At 46.4% G+C, this 18,259-nt stretch overlaps 1 protein-coding gene across 1 annotated transcript in view; it reads left to right on the plus strand.

The window, feature by feature from the left end:
• The first annotated feature begins 751 nt into the window (after positions 1-751).
• CRTC3 (CREB regulated transcription coactivator 3) overlaps positions 752-18,259 on the plus strand; it is a 104,527-nt gene continuing 87,019 nt past the window's right edge. Inside the window, exons 1-2 of the mRNA XM_070400668.1 lie at positions 752-1,017; positions 11,790-11,888. Coding sequence (XP_070256769.1) covers positions 886-1,017; positions 11,790-11,888 — 231 coding nt within the window. The 5' untranslated portion in view covers positions 752-885. The remainder of the gene's footprint in view (positions 1,018-11,789; positions 11,889-18,259) is intronic.

The raw sequence follows: 18,259 nt of genomic DNA on the forward strand, positions 1-18,259 counted from the left end.
TCATTGATGTTTCTAACTCTCTATCCCTCTCCCTTCCTCTCTGCAAAAAATCAATAAAATATATTTTAAAAAAATAAAAAAATAAAAGGTGAGGATGACACTTGACTGGAGCCTGCGTTTGCAGAGGCCACAGGGAGACTTGGAAAGAACCAGAGAAAGGAGCCTGCGCTGAGGAGGGAAGAGGTTGCACCAGGGCCGGGGATGGTGTCGCAAGTCCGTGCAAATCAGGAGATGGTTTTTAAAAAAGATCCGGATTAAGTAACTTTGACTTGGGTGGGCCTGAGCAGACGGTCAGCGAAAGGAATCGCAGGAGGGAGCGGGCTGGGAGCCGGAGGGCCCGCAGTGTGGGACCTAAAGGAGAGAATTGCTCAAACTGCAGTCACGCCATGAAGCAGACCATCACACTTTCGGGTGTTCAAAGCGTTCCAAAATGGTAACGTAAATACAGAAGCCAGGCTGCGCCCAAACTGCAGCGTTTCCAGTGAAATAGCCGGCTAGCTTCTCCCGCACGTGGGGCCCGTGTGTTTTGCTGATGGGGGTTTCCTCTGGGTCAGCGCGCAGCGGGGTCGGTAGCCTGGGGAAGCCTGGGTTCTTCTAAGGTCGGTGGGCGTGGCCTGCCGCGTGGGGGCGGGGCCTAGCGGGAGACACGGGGCGGGGCCTGGGCACGCGGGGCGGGGCCTGGGCGGGGCCAGCGCGTCGGGGCAGACCTCGCGCGCTCCCGGCCGCTCGCTGGCTTTGGGGCCGCGGCGGCTCCTCTGCGGGGTCGCGCCGGAGGAAGGCCCTCGGGCGGCGGCTTGGGCGGCCGGCGGACCGACGGACCGACGGGTGGGCCGAGCCGCGGGCCCAGCGCCCGCCGTCTCCCCTCCGCCAGCGCCGGGCCGCGCTATGGCCTCTTCGCCGGGCTCGGGCAGCGCCAACCCGCGGAAGTTCAGTGAGAAGATCGCGCTGCACACGCAGCGCCAGGCCGAGGAGACGCGGGCCTTCGAGCAGCTCATGACCGACCTCACCCTGTCGCGGGTGAGGGCCCGGGCCGGTGCGGGCGGGGGCGGCGGCGGGCGCGGGGGGCCCCGCGCGGCGGGTCGGAGGTGGCGGGCCCGAGGCGGCGGCGGGGTCGGGCCGGGGCGGCGCCCGGGAGCGGGGCCGGCGGCCGCGGCCTCGGCACTTCCCCGCTTCCCGACACCGCGCGCCGTGGAGGTGGGAGGTCGCGGGGCCGGGCTTGCGGGGAGATGGGCCGGGACCGCGCGGGCGAGGCGGGCGGCCTGCCGGGGAGGGTGAGCCGGGGCCCGGGAGGAAATGCAGACTGCCCGGCGGCGCGCAGTGCGTCTCCTCTCCGCTCCGAGCGGCCGCCGCCGGCGAGCCCTCCGGGACTGCGGGGCGTCGGGGCGCGGGCCCGAGAGTCGTCCTCCCCACCCCCCGCCCTCGGGAGCGCTCGGGGCCGGGCCGGGCTCCGGGGGTCTGGGTACCGCCTTCCCCCTCCCGCTCCTCGGAGGTGCCTTCTGGGCCGGCCTGGTGGGTTCGGCCCGGGTGCTTCGCGAGGGCGGACAAGGTGCACAGCGTGGCCGGGGCCCCGGGGGTCCTGGAGGAGCGAGCGAGGCGCGAGCGGGAAAACACCCGGCGAGATTGAGCAACCGCTGCGGGAGGCCGGGGAGGATGGAGAGCCCGGCGGCGGGGCCCGCGCGGGACTGGGCGGAGGAGGCTCAGGCCTGGGGGGACCCGATGCTGACCTGGAGGGACCCCCGGGGGGCTGGAGGAGGATGCAGATGCTGGGGCTGGGACGCGGCCTGAAGATGGGCTGCGTGCAGAGCTGCAAACCCGTGCGTGGTCCAGCTCACGGAGCTGCAGTCGCCTTTTTTTTTTTTTTTTTTTTTGATCAGCACAGAGTTGGGGAAAAACTTCCTGAATCTGTTGCCGGAATTTTTTAATTGGGAGATCTTAGCAGAAAAACAACGTTTTTTCCCCCAGAAAGTGGATTTGTGCATTTCTGTATAAAATATTTATGTATTTCTCTATATAAAAGGATTCTTTAAGTATAAATACATAGATGATGTAGTATTATATATACGTTTAAAATGGGAGACATTCCTCTTCAATGCCCGGATGACAGCTCTTGGCTGGAGCTGGGTGGCTGCCCCCTCGGATGGAGCGGGAGTTCTCTTAATTGGCCACAGTTCACACCACTCCCTGTTGTGATCCCCCACGGAGGCGAGGTGTCACTTGACAGTTAACATTTAAAAAATATATTTTTGCCGAAACCGGTTTGGCTCAGTGGATAGAGCGTTGGCCTGCGGACTGAAAGGTCCCAGGTTCGATTCCGGTCAAGGGCATGTACCTGGGTTGCGGGCACATCCCCAGTGGGAGATGTGCGGGAGGCAGCTGGTCGATGTTTCTCTCTCGATGTTTCTAACTCTCTATCTCTCTCCCTTCCTCTCTGTGAAAAAATCAATAAAATATATTTAAAAAATATATATATATTTTTATTGATTTTAGAGAGAGAGAGGAAGGGAGAAGGGGGAAAGAGATAGAAACATCAGTGATGAGAGAGAATCATTGATGGGCTGCCTCCTGCACTCCCCACACTGGGAATCGCCTGCAACCTGGGCATGTGCCCTGACCAGGAATTGAACCGTGACCTCTTGGTTCAGTGGTTCATGCTCAACCACCGAACCACACCAGTCGGGTGCCATTTATCATATTTTTGATAGTGCTTCCTTTTAGTGAAGTTAGGGGAAAAGTGAAATATGCTTATATTTAGATTTCTATCACACTCAGAAATATATGGATAAAAGCAGGCTGAGGATTTCAAGAAAAAATTTTTAAAAATATATATTTCTTTATTGATTTCAGAGAGGAAGGGAGGAGAGAGAGATAGAAACATCAATGATGAGAGAGAATCATTGATCAGCTGCCTCCTGCACGCCCCCCACTGGGGATCGAGCCTGCAACCCAGGTATGTGCCCTTGGCCGGAATCGAACCTGGGACCCTTCAGTCTGCAGGCTGACGCTCTATCCACTGAGCCAAGCCGGCCAGGGCAGAAAATTTTTTTCTCATGCCCTGACTCGCTTCATTCTTTTATTACCTGCCTGGTGTCCACAGGCATTTACATGTGACCTTGGTTGGACTCAGCGATGAGCTTGACAAACTCAGAGCACATTGAGGAGAACGGGTGGAAGCTGAGGATTTAATGCTGGGGTCTGTGTCATTTTGTGTTGTTTAGATACATAAATTATGTTTGTACAGATACATGCATTCTCTGTGTCTGTGTACCTGGAGTTGATCCAGTTTCTCACCCAATTCATGACTCCCCTTTAAAACATCCCTGAAGCCATTAGTAAGGTACAGACTTTTTTTTGTTTTTTATTTTTAATACTAGAGGCCAGGTGCACGAAATTCGTGCATTGGGGGGGGGGGGGGCGGCTGTCCCTCAGCCCAGCCTGCGCCCTCTTGCATTCCGGGACCCCTAGCTTCTTACTGCCCGCCTGCTTGCTGCTCCTTAGCACTGCTGCGGAGGTGGGAGAGGCTCCTTCCACCACCGCTGTGCTCACCAGCCTCCATGAGCCCAGCTTCTGGCTGAGTGGTGCTCCCCCTGTGGGAGTGCACTGACCACCAGGGGCAGCTCCTGCACTGAGTGTCTGCCCCCTGGTAGTCAGTAAGCATCATAGTGACTAGTAGTTCCACCGTAACGGTCACTTAGGCTTTTATTATATAGATATTTTTATTGATTTCAGAGAGGAAGGGAGAGGGAGAGTAAGACAGAAACATCAATGATGAGTGAGAATCATTGATCGGCTGCCTCCTGCACACCCCCAACTGGGGGTCGAGCCTGCAACTTGGGCATGTGCCCTTGACCAGAATTGAACCTGGGACCCTTCAGTCCGCAGTCCCACGCTCTGTCCACTTTGCCAAACCAGCTAGGGCCAGACTTTTTTAAAGGCAGAATTTTTCACAGATCTTCAGCGTTCACTTAAATGAGTTTGATGATATCACTTGAAAATGTTCAAACATAAACCTGTATGTAATGTTCTTTGCTTATAGCTGTGATACAACCAAAGACAGGATTCAGGACTTGATCCTAAGAACAATGGAGAGTCATTGAACCAGGGGAGCTTTGCATTTTCAAAGAATGCCTCCAGCTCCAGAATGGTGGATAGAACAGAGGAGCAGGTGGCAGAGAAACTGGAGGTTGTAATACTATTCTAAGGAGGTGTGCCAGTGGCATTGACTGGGTGGTAGTAACAGGGAGGCAGAGGGGTGAACAGATTGGTACTTAGGAGGTTGAAAGGACAGCCTTAGTGAATTTACGAGGCGGGTGAGGAGGAGGGAGGACTCGAGGATGAGCCCAGCTTTCAGACTTGAGCCATATTAGGGTCTCCTCCATTAAGAGGGGGGGCACTGGCAGAAGCAAGGTGGGAGCACACTCCTCAGTGTCAAGAGATGCTGAGTTTGATGCCCGGCCAGTGTGGCTCAGTGGTTGAACTTCAACCCATGAGCCAGAAGGTCACGGTTCGATTCCCTGTCAGGCACATGCCTGGGTTGCTGGCTCGGTTTCCAGTGGGGGATGTGCAGGAGGCAGCCAATCAGTGATTCTCTCTCATTATTGATGTTTCTCTCTCTCTCTCTCTCTCTCTCTCTCTCTGTCTCTCCCTTCCTCTCTGAAACCAATAAAAATAAATTTTTAGCCCTAACCGGTTTGGCTCAGTGGATAGCGTCAGCCTGCGAACTCAAGGGTCCCAGGTTCGATTCCGGTCAAGGGCATGTACCTTGGTTGTGGGCACATCCCCAGTAGGAGGTGTGCAGGAGGCAGCTGATCGATGTTTCTACTCTATATCCCTCTCCCTTCCTCTCTAAAAAATCAATAAAATATATTTAAAAAAATATATATATTTTCTTAAAAAAGAGAGCGAGCCCTAACCGGTTTGGCTCAGTGGATAGAGCGTCGGCCTGCGGACTGAAGGGTTCCAGGTTTGATTCCGGTCAAGGGCATGTACCTGGGTTGTGGACACATCCCCAGTAGGAGATGTGCAGGAGGCAGCTGATCAATGTTTCTCTCTCATCGATGTTTCTAACTCTCTATCCCTCTCCCTTCCTCGCTGCAAAAAATCGATAAAGTATATTTTAAAAAATAAAAAAAGAGAGATGCTGAGTTGGAGGTGCCTGTAAGGTGTGTGAGTAGTGATGGTCCAGCTAAGTGGTCCTGGAGCTCAGGAGGGAAGTCCTGGCTGGTGATATAAACGTGGGAATCTTTGGTGTGTAGCTGCAAGAGTAGCTTCAGTTGCGGGGGAAGAATTTCTAGGACAGATCTTGCAAATTGGTGGCCTAAATACTAATTTGGCCGCCTGACATGTTTTTAATTTGGTTGGGGTGCCCAAATGTGTGTGCGCGCGCGCACGTGTGTGTGTGTGTCTGTGTGTGTGTGTGTGTGTGTGTGTTTTGTTTTTGTTTTGTTTTTTTCTTTCAAAATTAGGGCCAACAATGAATATTGAGATTTTACATTAAAATATGGACTCTGGCCGAAACCGGTTTGGCTCAGTGGATAGAGCGTCGGCCTGCGGACTGGGGGGTCCCGGGTTCGATTCCGGTCAGGGGCATGTACCTGGGTTGCGGGCACATCCCCAGTGGGAGATGTGCAGGAGGCAGCTGATTGATGTTTCTCTCTCATCGATGTTTCTAGCTCTCTATCCCTCTCCCTTCCTCTCTGTAAAAAATCAATAAAATATATTAAAAAAAATAAAAAATAAAAAAAAAATAAAATATGGACTCTGGCCCTGCTAGTGTGGCTCAGTGATTGAGTATCTACCTATAAACCAGGAGGTCTCAGTTCAGTTTCCAGCGAGGGCCCATACCCAGGTTGTGGGTTCAGTCCCCAGTGGGGAGACGTGCAGGAGGCAGCCGATCAATGATTCTCTCTCATCATTGGTGTTTCTATCTCTCCTCCCTTACTCTTTGAAATCAATAAAAGAAAGAAAGAAAGAAAGAAAGAAAGAAAGAAACAAAGAAGCAACATGCAAAAAAAAAAAAATAGGGACTTTGGCCTCTTGAAAAATGAGATTTATCTAACAACACTCATCCTACATTTCTGCAAGGCAGCAGTTACCTGGAGCCGAATAGTGGCTGCCACTATTAGATAGGGCATGCATGAGTTCTTCACTTTGCCGCAGTCCCCACCACTCCCTATGGTGTTCCTCACAGGGATTCCAGCCCACTTTGTTTAGTTATCTTCCATGCTTGGCAACTATAGGCATTTGAGTTCATGATCCCTGCTTTAGAATGAGATGCAAAGAGGGCCTAGGAGGAGCCCAAGGAGCTCCACCATTTAAAGGGGATGAGGAGGAGGCGCCAGCAAAGAAGACTGAAGAGCCACTAGACAGAAAAGCAAGGAGGGTGATTGCTAAGAGGAGAGAATGTCAACAAGCCCAGCCCAGTGCTGCTGACTTGATCTAACATGATAAGGACATGTCCTTTGGTCTACTAGTCACGTAGAGGTCACCGGTAACCTTGGTGAGAGCCACTACATTGGCTGCGAGGGAGGTTGTAAGGCATTGAGGAATGAATGGGAGAAAAATGGAGACAGGCTTGGGAACCTGTTCCAGAAGTTCAGCTTTGAAGGACAACTTGTAGTATTGAGAAACCACAGGATAAACTCGGCACGTCAACCCGGAACGTTAATTAGGCTTGAATATTTGTAAGAAACATTATTTTTAGATTAAAAATAGACGGAGGAGGCTACAAAGACTGGGTTTGGGCTAAGAATTGAACATTATCTTTTTGCTAGGCAGTGTACTGATCCCTTTACATTCCTTATCTCGTGTAGTCCTCACGACCCTATGGAATACGTTTCTAGAATGTTCTTTATTTTGCAGACGAGCAAATTAAGGCCTGAGAGGCAAGGTTGCATGGCTGGTAAGTGGTAGAGCTGGGGTTTGAAACTGGCTGTCACACTGAAAGTCTAGATATTAACTACTTTAGAAGCATTTGTTGAAGACACTTTCCTTTCCCTATTGCTATGACACTTTTTGTCAAAAATCAACTGGCCATATATGTGTGAGTCTATTTTTGGACTCTCTCTTCTGTTCTGTTGATTTCTCTATCTCTTTTTTTTTTCACAATAATGCAATGCCTAGATTACTGTAGCTTTATAGTGAGTCTTGAAATGAAACAACTTGAGGTCTCCAACTTTGCTCTTTTAAAAAATTGCTTAGGCTATTCTAGGTTGTTTGCACATCCATACGTTTTAGAATTGTCTTGTCAATTTCTGTAGCAAGGCCTGCTGGGATTTTGTTGGGGATTGTGTTGACTATTAGGATACTTTTTCAAAAAGGCGTTAGTGAAGGTTGGATCTCATTTTATAGACCATGAAGGAAATGCCACTGAAGTGTGACTATAGTCTAAAGGTGGCTTACTCTAGTTACAGGGTAAGGCCGGTGAGGGAAATGAGTGGAGGGAGCAGGAATGACATGATAAATAGTAGCTGATCTCAGGCTGCAGGAGGAATAATAGGGTACAATGAGGCGGGGCGGTCACTTCTCTGCTCCATGCATTTGCCTTGTAAGAATATGGGTTCAGCCGAAACCGGTTTGGCTCAGTGGATAGAGCGTCGGCCTGCGGACTCAAGGGTCCCAGGTTCGATTCCGGTCAAGGGCATGTGCCGGGTTGCCGGCACATCCCCAGTGGGAGATGTGCAGGAGGCAGTTGATTGATGTTTCTCTCTCATCGATGTTTCTAACTCTCTATCTCTCTCCCTTCCTCTCTGTGAAAATTCAATAAAATATACTTAAAAAAAAAAAAAAAGAATATGGGTTCAGTATTGTCTGATCTCAGTGAGAAGCTGGAAATCCAGGCTTTTATGCAGTCTTCCAATTTTTAAAATTAAAATTTTATTTTTTAGATCCTCACCTGAGGATATTTTTCCATTGATTTTTAGGGAGAGTGGAAGAGAGAGGGAAAGGCAGAGAGAAACATTGATGTGAGAGAAACACCTCGATTGGTTGCTTTCTGCAAGCGCCCTGACCAGGGCCTGGGCCAGGGGGAGCCTGCAACCAAGGTACGTGCCCTTGACCGGAATGGAACCCGGTACCCTTCGGTCCACAGGCCGACGCTCTATCCACTGAGCTAAACCGGCTCGGGCAAAAATTAAAATGTTGAACTTTGAGTGGTTCAAAGTCATGTGGGTTAAACAGAACTCTCTAGGCCTGCTAGTCCGTGACCTCTGCTTCACACTAATCATTCTTTGGTTCTCATTTGCATCATCGGTGAGCTGTCAGGACCGTGTCTCAGACAGCCTCTAAGGTTCTTTCTGGTTCAGTGGTTCTACCTCTCAAAAGAGGGAAATACCAAAATTGCTCAAGGGTGCAGGGGTAGTTGAGAATATCTGCAATAATGATATCTTGGGAAGCTGCCCAGAGCTTTACATTTTGCATACCACTGTCATGCCTCTTCTTTCTTTTAATCCTTACAGCGTCTGTGAAATAGACAGCAGAGTAATTGGCCCAGCCGCATGGTAGCTCCAGGTTACACAGTCAGGTCCTCTAATTCCAAGTCCAGAGCCCTTTCCAGCCTAGTGCAGCGGCCTCTGAAGGCCCTAGAAATAGGCGCTTTGGGAGGGAGAGCAGATGAGGGAGACTGTGAGCGGGCCTTCAGCTCAGCAGGCGGCAGAGGTCTAGCTAGATGTTAACTTAGCTTGGCTGAAGCGTCAAGGCTTTGGGGTCGGAGTGGAAGCCTTTGTGAGAACTCTGAAGGCAGGCACTTTGGTACATAGTCAGATTCATAGGCCAGTGCCTGGCACAGCACCTGACACACGGTGTGGCTCAGTGGTTGAGCATCGACCTATGAACCAGGAGACCGTGGTTCGATTCCCCATCAGAGCACATGCCCGGGTTGCAGGCTCGATTCCCAGTGGGGGATGTGCAGGAGGCAGTCAGTCCATGATTCTTTCTCATCATTGATGTTTCTCTCTCTCTCCCTCTCAGTAACAATATATATTTAAACACACACACACACACACACACACACACATATTTTATTGATTTCAGGGAGGAAGCGAGAGATAAAAACATCAATGATGAGAGAGAATCATTGATTGGCTGCCTCCTGCACGTCTCCTATTGGGGATCAAACTCGAAACCCGGGCATGTGCCCTTGACTGGAATCGAACCTGGGACCCTTCATTCCGCTGGCAGACACTCTATCCACTGAGCCAAACCAGCTAAGGCAAAATATATTTATTTTTAAAAAGTTTGTATGTAAGTGAACAAATGGATGGATTGATGGAAGAAGGAATCAAAGGCTCTAGATCAAGAAGGGTGAGAATTCTGTCTAGAGAATTTCAAGGACAGAGCAGTCAAATGCTTCTGGTAAGAACTTTAAGGATGTTAAGATCAAAAGCTGAGACTTTATTCTTATAACTCAGCTGATCGATGGGAAAGCTCACCATGTCCTCTTCCTCTCATTTGACTCTCAGATCTGGGTTTTGATTAATAGGTCATAACCGTCTCCCAGGGAAGTATGTTTGAGAAATAAAACTCTGTAGGTCAAACAGAACTTAAGGAAAGTAAGCCTGCTAAAGGGTTTAAAACTTCCAAATAGATACAAGTCCTTATCTTTTGAAATATGGAATATTGTTCCCAGGATTTCTCTTAGTGGACTGCTGTGGGCAGTGGAGGAGGTAAAGATGGATCAAGATTAGACATAAGTTGGGAACATTGTTGAAGCTGGAAGATGGCTAGATGGGATTTCATCATGCTTATGTCTATTTTACCTATATTTGAAACTTTTCATAATAAATGGAAAAACAAAAAACCAGAGGGCTTTATGGGCTCAGCAATGCTTTTGGTTAACCAAACTTCACTTTTCTCTAAGCTTGTAAGCGGTATGGTCATTGAGAGAGAAATGAAAAAAAAAAAAAAAAAAAAAGGAAAGAAAAGAAAAGAATTTGGCAGAAATAAGAAAGAATATGGATTGCCCTAGCCCCGTGGTCGGCAAACTGCGGCTCGCGAGCCACATGCAGCTCTTTGGCCCCTTGAGTGTGGCTCTTCCTAAGCCTTAGGAGGACCCTAATTAAGTTAATAACAATGTACCTACCTATATGGTTTAAGTTTAAAAAACTTGGCTCTCAAAAGAAATTTCAATCGTTGTACTGTTGATATTTGGCTCTGTTGACTAATGAGTTTGCCGACCACTGCCCTAGCAGGTTTGGCTCACTGGATAGAGTGTTGGCCTGCATACTGAAGGGTCCTGAGTTCGATTCCCATCAGGGGCACATGCCTGGGTTGTGGGCTCGGTCCTCAGTGGGGAGTATGCAAGAGGCAGCCGGTCGGTGATTCTCTCTCATCGATGTTTCTGTCTCTCTCTTCCTCTCCCTTCCTCCCTGAAATCAATAAAAATATATTTTAAAAAAAGAAAAGGAAGAATAGGGTTTTTAGTTAGACCTCCATAGCGCGGCTTCCTGTAGCTTTATGACCTTGCATAAGCCTCTGAACTTCCCTAAGTCTGGGTCTCCAGGTCTAAACGCAGCCTCCCGGGTGGTGGCGGTGAGGGTTAGAGATGAAGTGGGCAGTGGAGACTCAGATCTGGTATTTTTTTTAATTCAACAAAGAGAAAGAGTAATGAAAGGGTCAGAATCTGTCTTGGGGCTCCCATCCACCCTTTCCTCCCAACATGAATCATAAATGCCAAGGGTTATATAACCGCAGAGGTCATTTATTATTTTAGAAAGAGAACTCTTAAAAACCAAATTGGACCACTTTGGGGTTTACAAGAACTGTAACCAGTTTATTGCCTTTTGAAAAACGAAGCAAGGGAGAGCTGGCAGGAGAAAGGCATGTCGAAACAGTGGAATGCCATCTTGTACCTGTTCGTTCAGTCGGCCTCTTTTCTTACCCCAATTCACGGTCTTATTCAATGTTGGCGAGGTTTTTGGTGAAACTGTTCCCTCATATGTACATGGGTATACCCTTTGGGAAAACATTTTGGGAGTATGTGTTGAGAGGCATTAAAAGGCCCATACCCAGAGACACTTAGTAATCACTCTTTGGAATGTGTCCTATGGAAATGATTCAGAAGAAGTGTTATGTTGCCATGAAATATGATTATGTAATCTAGAAAAGGCTTAAGAGTGTACCTGTGTTATGATTACAACTCTGCAGTCTTTACACATAAAGGTGAACGACTGGAAAAGAACATGGAGACGGGAGGACAGCTAATGTCACAGACTCCTAGACAATGGCTTAGTTTTTCTTCACAAAATTCCCTGCCCTAGCTGGTTTGGCTCAGTGGACAGAGTGTCGGCCTGTGGACTAAAGGGTCCCAGGTTCGATTCCGGCCAAGGGCACATGCCCAAGTTGCGGGCTCGATCCCCAATAGGGGGTGTGCAGGAGGAAGCCGATCAATGATTCTCTCTCATCGTTGATGTTTCTATCTCTCTCCCTCTCTCTGAAATCAATAAATTAAAAAAAAAAAAGAAATTCTTTGTCACTGTTAAAGATTGTGCCTCCTTTCCTACACATACATACTCAAAGGTCTTGCAAGAGGACTGTCATGGCACCCAGGACATGTGGAACATGGATAAATTCTTTCCAAAAATAGAGAAATAAAAACCCACAAAGCACCGGAAACCTAACAGTTTGAGTAGAGAAGAAATTGAAACCAAGACTTCCCACTCTTGAACCATTTCTCTACAAAACACCACACTGGGGTGCTTTCTTGAGACCTTTGCTGTCAGGTTTCAAAGTTGGGGTTTTTTCTCTCTATTTTGTGTGTGTGTGTCTGAAAGTTTTTGAAATCTCTTTGTTTCCAGGTTCAGTTTCAGAAGCTTCAGCAACTGCGCCTGACACAGTACCATGGCGGGTCCTTACCCAACGTGAGCCAGCTGCGGAGTAGTGCATCGGAGTTCCAGGTACCCCGGATATTTGCTTCTTCAGGCCGCGTGGACTGTAAAAAGATAGCCAGAGATTATCCTTAAAAAGATTATATCTTGAAGGGTAAACCTGTCCTAGATCTAGTTCAGTGTTTTTCTGGGAAGTCCATCTTTATTCTCTTCCCTAGTTCCTGCTGCGTAACAGTGTGTGATTTCAAAAATGGCCTAAGGCAGTACTGTTCAGTGGAAATACAATTCAAGCCATATATATGTGATTTAAGTTTTTTCAGTAGCCACATTAAAAACAATAACAAGTGGATTAAAATTTATTTAAATTATTTAAATAACTAGAGGCCTGGTGCATGTATTTGTGCACAGGTGGGGTCCCTTGACCTGGCCTGCGATCAGGGACCATCAGGGTAGTCTCACCAAGTCCCCGATCGGAGCTGATTGGGCCGGCCGGCCAGTGGCGGGGAGGGGCTGCGGGAGGGACTGTGGGCGGTTGGCTGGCTGTGGGAAGTTGGCTGTGGGAGTGCACTGACCACCAGGGGGCAGTTCCTGCATTGAGCGTCTGCCCCTGGTGGTCAGTGTGTGACATAGCTACCAGCTGGTCGCCTGGTTATCCGGTCATAACAATCACTTAGGCTTTTACATATATAGATTATTTAACACAGTATATTCAAAATATTATCGTTTCAACATATAGTCAGTATGAAAACATTAATGAAATATTTCACATTTTCTATTTTTCCTGTTAAGTCTTTGAAATCTAGTGTGTATTTTATTTATTATTGTTTTAAAAAATATTTTTATTGACTTCAGAGAGGAAGGGAGAGGGAGAGAGAGATGGAAACATCAGTGATGAGAGAGAAGCATTGATTGGCTGCCTCCTGCACACCCCCTACTGGGGATCGAGCCCACAACCAGGGCATGTGCGATTGACCAAAATCAAACCTGGGACCCTTCAGTCCAAAGATGTTCTATCCACTGAGCCAAACTGGCCAGGGCTGAATGTCTCTCCATTTTAAAAGTAGTCTTCCTTTCTTGTGAAAACTGGGTTCACTTGTTTGATGATGTGCCATAATGCAGAAGTATTATTTAAATTGGAGACTTCCGTTTAAGAGTGCTAATAGGAACTCTGAAATATAGCGGTGATTATAAAAAGTACAGTATGAACAGATCTGTACCTATTCCACTGGGATCTTGACTTTAATATACATTGGCATCTCACTTTAATACTGCCACTGCTAGCGGTCTACGTCTGTAGGTCAAACCTCTTGTCTGTTGGCCTATTGGATCATTCCGTATCCAAATAACATAGGTCTCTGTGCTGGGCTGGATTTCATGCTTTAGAAAATAAAGCATTGTCAAGGGCAGATGTTTTTGAGGTCCCAAATCTGTGGTACTTTATTGTCAATTTTAGAGGAATATAGATTTCATTGTCCGGTCCCTCTCCTATTGCATTGGGGTATGGGATGACGTGACAGCCCTTGACTGTCCCTGGATTCTTTCTTGAAGACTTTTTTTACTCTGAAACAATCACAAACTTACAGAAAAGTTGGAAGTACCATACAGATAATTTTCCTACTTTGATAATAAGTTGCTGACCTCATGCTGTATCACCTCAAAATATTTCCCTGTGTATTTCCTACAAGTAAGGACATTGTCCTACATAAAACCAAAATAGAGCCATTAAAATCAGGAAATGAGCAGCGGGAATTGTTGCCATTGGACCCTCAAACCCCATTTAAGTTTTATCTAATGTCCCATTACTGTCTTCTGTAGCAAAAGGGTCTGGTTCAAAATCTCATGTACTTGTTGTCTGTAGTCGCCTTCCGTCTGGAACAGCTTTTCAGTCTTCTATTTTGACATGAAACAATTTGTTTTTGACCTTTGTGGCCTTGCCACTTTTGAAGAATATCCCTTAGTTGGGGTTTGTGTGATGTTTTTTGTGAATAGATTCAGATTATGCATCTTTGGCAGGCGTAGCACAGAAGTGATGTCCTTGCATCTCACTAAGTGAGTGATTTTCATTTGTCCTGTTACTAATGGTGTTCATTATAATTAGGGGGTGGCCCTGGCCAGTGTGGCTCAGTTGATTGAATGTCCTCCTATGCACCAAAAGGTAGCTGGTTTGATTCCGGTCAGGGCGCATGCCTGGGTTATGGGCTCGATCCCCAGTAGGGCCATGCAGGAGGCAGCCAATCTTTTTCCAACTCCCTCTCTCTCTAAAAAAACCCCCCATATTCAATGAGAGTGGTATTTGTCAGGCTTCTCTCCATTTTAAGGTTATGATTCCTCTTTGTAATTAAATGATGTTTTGTGAGAAGATACTTTATTTTGATTTTCATCAAACTTTTAATGTATACATTATGAATGGCTCTATATAGTTTTTGGGTTTCTTATTTTATTCTATGGGTTGTAACCTATAAATATTATTTTGATATTAAATCCTCTTTCTAGGATTCTTGACAAACTGAGGAATAAAGGGAATCCCAGAAGTAGTGATTTTTTTTTAAGTAAACATTATTTTAGGTATAATTTACATACAGTACAATTGACCTTTTTTAGGTCCGCAGTTTTTTTTATTTTTTTTATTTTTAAAATATATTTTATTGATTTTTCACAGAGAGGAAGGGAGAGAGATAGAGAGTTAGAAACATCGATCAGCTGCCTCCTGCACACCCCCCAGTGGGGATGTTCCCGCAACCCAGGCACATGCCCTTGACCGGAATCGAACCTGGGACCTTTCAGTCCGCAGGCCGACGCTCTATCCACTGAGCCAAACCGGTTTCGGCTAGGTCCACAGTTTTGTGTGGAATAATCAGCCCCACAATCAAGGTACAGCACAAATCCTGGCTCAGTAGCTCGGTTGGTTAGAGCATCGTCATGTGGGTTCGATCCTGGTCAGGGCACATACAAGAATCAACCAATGAATGCATAAATAAGTGGAACAAGAAATCAGTGTTTCTCTCTCAAATTAATTAAAAGTAACAACAACGTATATTCACATTGTTGCACACCAACCTCCAGAACTTTTTTATGCCACGGAACTGAAACTGTATCCATTTAACAACAAGTCCCCACTCCCATTCCCAAGCCTCTGGCAACCACCATTCTACTTTCCCGTCTTTGTGAATTCGACTACTCTGGGCACCTCATGGAAGTGAAATCATGCAGTGCTTACCTTTTTCTGACTGGCTGTTTCACTTAGCACAATGTCCTCAAGGCTTATCCATACTGTAGCACGTGACAGGATTCCCTTCCTTTTTAAGGCTGAATAATACTCCAATGTATGTATAAACCACATTTTGTGTATCCATTCATCCACTGATGGATGTTTGGGTCGCTGCCACCGCTCGGCTATTGTGAATAATGCTGCTGTGTACATGGGAGTGCAAATACCTCTCCCAGAACATGATTTCAGTTCTTTTGTGTGGATACCCAGAAGTGGGCTTGCTCTAGATCAGGGGTCCTCAAACTTTTTAAACAGGGGGCCAGTTCACTGTCCCTCAGACCGTTGGAGGGCCGGACTATAGTTTAAAAAAAAACTATGAACAAATTCCTATGCACACCGCACATATCTTATTTTGAAGTAAAAAAACAAAACGAGAGCAAATACAATATTTGTATTTGCATGTGGCCCGCGGGCCGTAGTTTGAGGACCCCTGCTCTAGATTGTATGGTAAATCTATTTTTAATTTTTTGAGGAACTCCCACACTGTTTTCCACAGTTGCCATACCATTTTACAGTTTCACCAACAGTGTGCAAGAGTTCCAATTTTTCCACATCCTCCCCAACACTCGTTATTTTATGGGATTTTAAAAAATATATATTTTTATTGATTTCAGAGAGGAAGAAAGAGGGAGAGAGAGATAGAAACATCCATAGAGAGAATCATGGGTCGGCTGCCTCCTGCACGTCCCCCACTGAGGATCAAGCCCACAACCCGGGCATGTGCCCTTGACCGGAATCAAACCTGAGAACTTTCAGTTCGTAGGCCAGTGCTCTATCCACTGAACCAAACAGGCCAGGGTGGAATTGTTTTTTTTTAATAGTAGTCATCCTAGTGGGTGTGAGATGGTGGTATTTCATTTTTAAAAATGTTGGTCATTCTAATGCATTGTGGTATTAATTTGCATTTTCTTTTTTTTTTTAATGTATTTTTATTGATGTCAGAGAGGAAGGGAGAGGGAAAGAGAGACAGAAACTTCAAAGATGAGAGAGAATCATTGATTGGCTGCCTCCTGCATGCCCCCCACTGGGGATTGAGCCCACAACCTGGGCATACGCCCTGACCAGGAATCGAACCCGAGACCTCTTGGTTCCTGGGTCTACGCTCAACCGCTGAGCTATACCCGGCTGGGCAATTTGCATTTCCTTAATGATTAATAGCGTTGAGCACCTTTTTATGTGCTTCTTTGCCATTCGTGCATCTTCTTTGGTGAAGTGTCTCTTCAAATCTTTTGTCCAGTTTTTAAATTGGGTTGTTCATTTTCTCATGAGAATTCTTTATATACTTTGGATGCCATTTCTCTATCTGATATGTACTTAGCAAATATTTTCTACCAGTCTGTGGCTTGTCTTTTCATGTTCTTAACAAAAGTCTTACAGAGCAGATGGTTTTAATTTTGATGAAGTCCAATTAATCATTGTGTTCTTCTAGGACTTGTGCCTTTTGCGTTTTTTCTAAGAATTCCTTGCTTAACTCGGGGTCAGAAAATTGTTTTTCCTATGTGTTCTCCTAAAAGTTTTGTAGTTTTAAGTTTTAAACTTAAATTTCAAGTCAAATTTTTTAAAATATATTTTATTGATTTTTTTTTTACAGAGAGGAAGGGCGAGGGATGGAGAGTTAGAAACATCGATGAGAGAGAAACATCGATCAGCTGCCTCCTGCACACCCCGTCCTGGGGATGTGCCCGCAACCAAGGTACATGCCCTTGGCTGGAATTGAACAGTCCGCAGGCCGATGCTCTATCCACTGAGCCAAACCGGTCAGGGCTCAAGTCATTTTTTTAAAATGTAGGACAAAGTAATGGGTTGAGGATCGCTCTTTTTGCATAGGGTGTTGACTTGTTCCAGCGTCATTTGTTGAGAAGGCTTTTCTTTCCTTATTGAATGGCCTTGACAGTTTTGTTGAAAATCACTTGACCATGTAAGTGTGGATCTACTTCCTGACTGTGTCTCCTGTTCCATTGGTCTCTGTGTCTGTCATTTGCTAACACGATGCTATCTTGATTGCTGTACCTTTATAGGAAGGCTGGGCATCATGCACTGGGAATACTCCAACTTGGTTCTTTTTCAGAGTTGTCCTGCTTGTTTTAGTTTCTTGGCTTGTCCATAACATTTTAGAATTAGCTTATTAATTTCTACAAAAGAGTCTGCTAGGATTTTAAGTGGATCGCATCGAATCTGTAGAACAGGTTGGATAGAATTGATATCAATAATACTGACTCTTCTAATCCAGTGGTTGCCAACCTTTCGGACCTCACGGACCACCAGGGGTGAGGACCACCGGTTGGCTACCGCTGTTCTAATCCATGAACATGGTACAGAAGCAGAGAGCTTGATTCAAGTTAAGTTGCTTATAATTATTTATGTAAACACAGTCCTCTTCCTTTTACATGTTGGGTCACTTGGGAGCTTACAAAAATGCTTTCACATCTGCTATTCTATTTGGTCTGTACTCCAACATTAGTTGCTAAGCATAGTACTATTTTAATATTGGTTAAAGACCAATTTCCCATCCTCATGGGGGATCAAAAGCACATTCTTTTCCTGTAACCCATTGGCCTTATCAGTGAACACAGACTTAATCAGATGAGTAAATCAAATCCAGCTTTTCAGGCTGCCTTCTGATAATCCTCAGCAAGGGGCAGGCCATTAGCCAAGGATGGCTTGGGTCATAGCCCTCATATCTCTAGGCAGGGCCTGGCTTATGGACATCGAAGGCAGAGAGGAGGAAGTGGGCATTACCTCCTTCTGTGAGGGCTGCTGGGCTGTCTCTCCTGGTTAGGGAACCGGTAACCGTTCTGTAGTATGTTCCAGCTGCCAGGGCATCTGTTGGCTGTGTGACCTACAGGTCAACCACAGAGAGGGGGACAGGGGGCTTCTCTCTGTATTGGACTATCTGGGTGTAGGTGTAGCCTTTTATATCCTTTATATAACCCACCTAGTCCTTTTAGATTTCACCACTAAAAAATATGAATCACACTTTACACATTTCTGACTGCTACATTTTATTTTATTTTTATTTTTTAATAATACATTCGTGTGTTTTGTTGTGTGTGTTTTTTTTTTTAGTAGATCTTTATTGATTTCAGAGAGGAAGGAAGAGGGAGAGAGAGATAGAAGTATCCATGATGAGAGAGAATTATGGATTGGCTGCCTCCTACACGCCCCCCACCGG

Source organism: Myotis yumanensis, unplaced genomic scaffold (genome assembly GCF_028538775.1).
Source record: "Myotis yumanensis isolate MYYU_CA2020_CCGP unplaced genomic scaffold, mMyoYum1.0.hap1 SCAF_20, whole genome shotgun sequence".
Lineage (NCBI taxonomy): Eukaryota > Metazoa > Chordata > Mammalia > Chiroptera > Vespertilionidae > Myotis > Myotis yumanensis.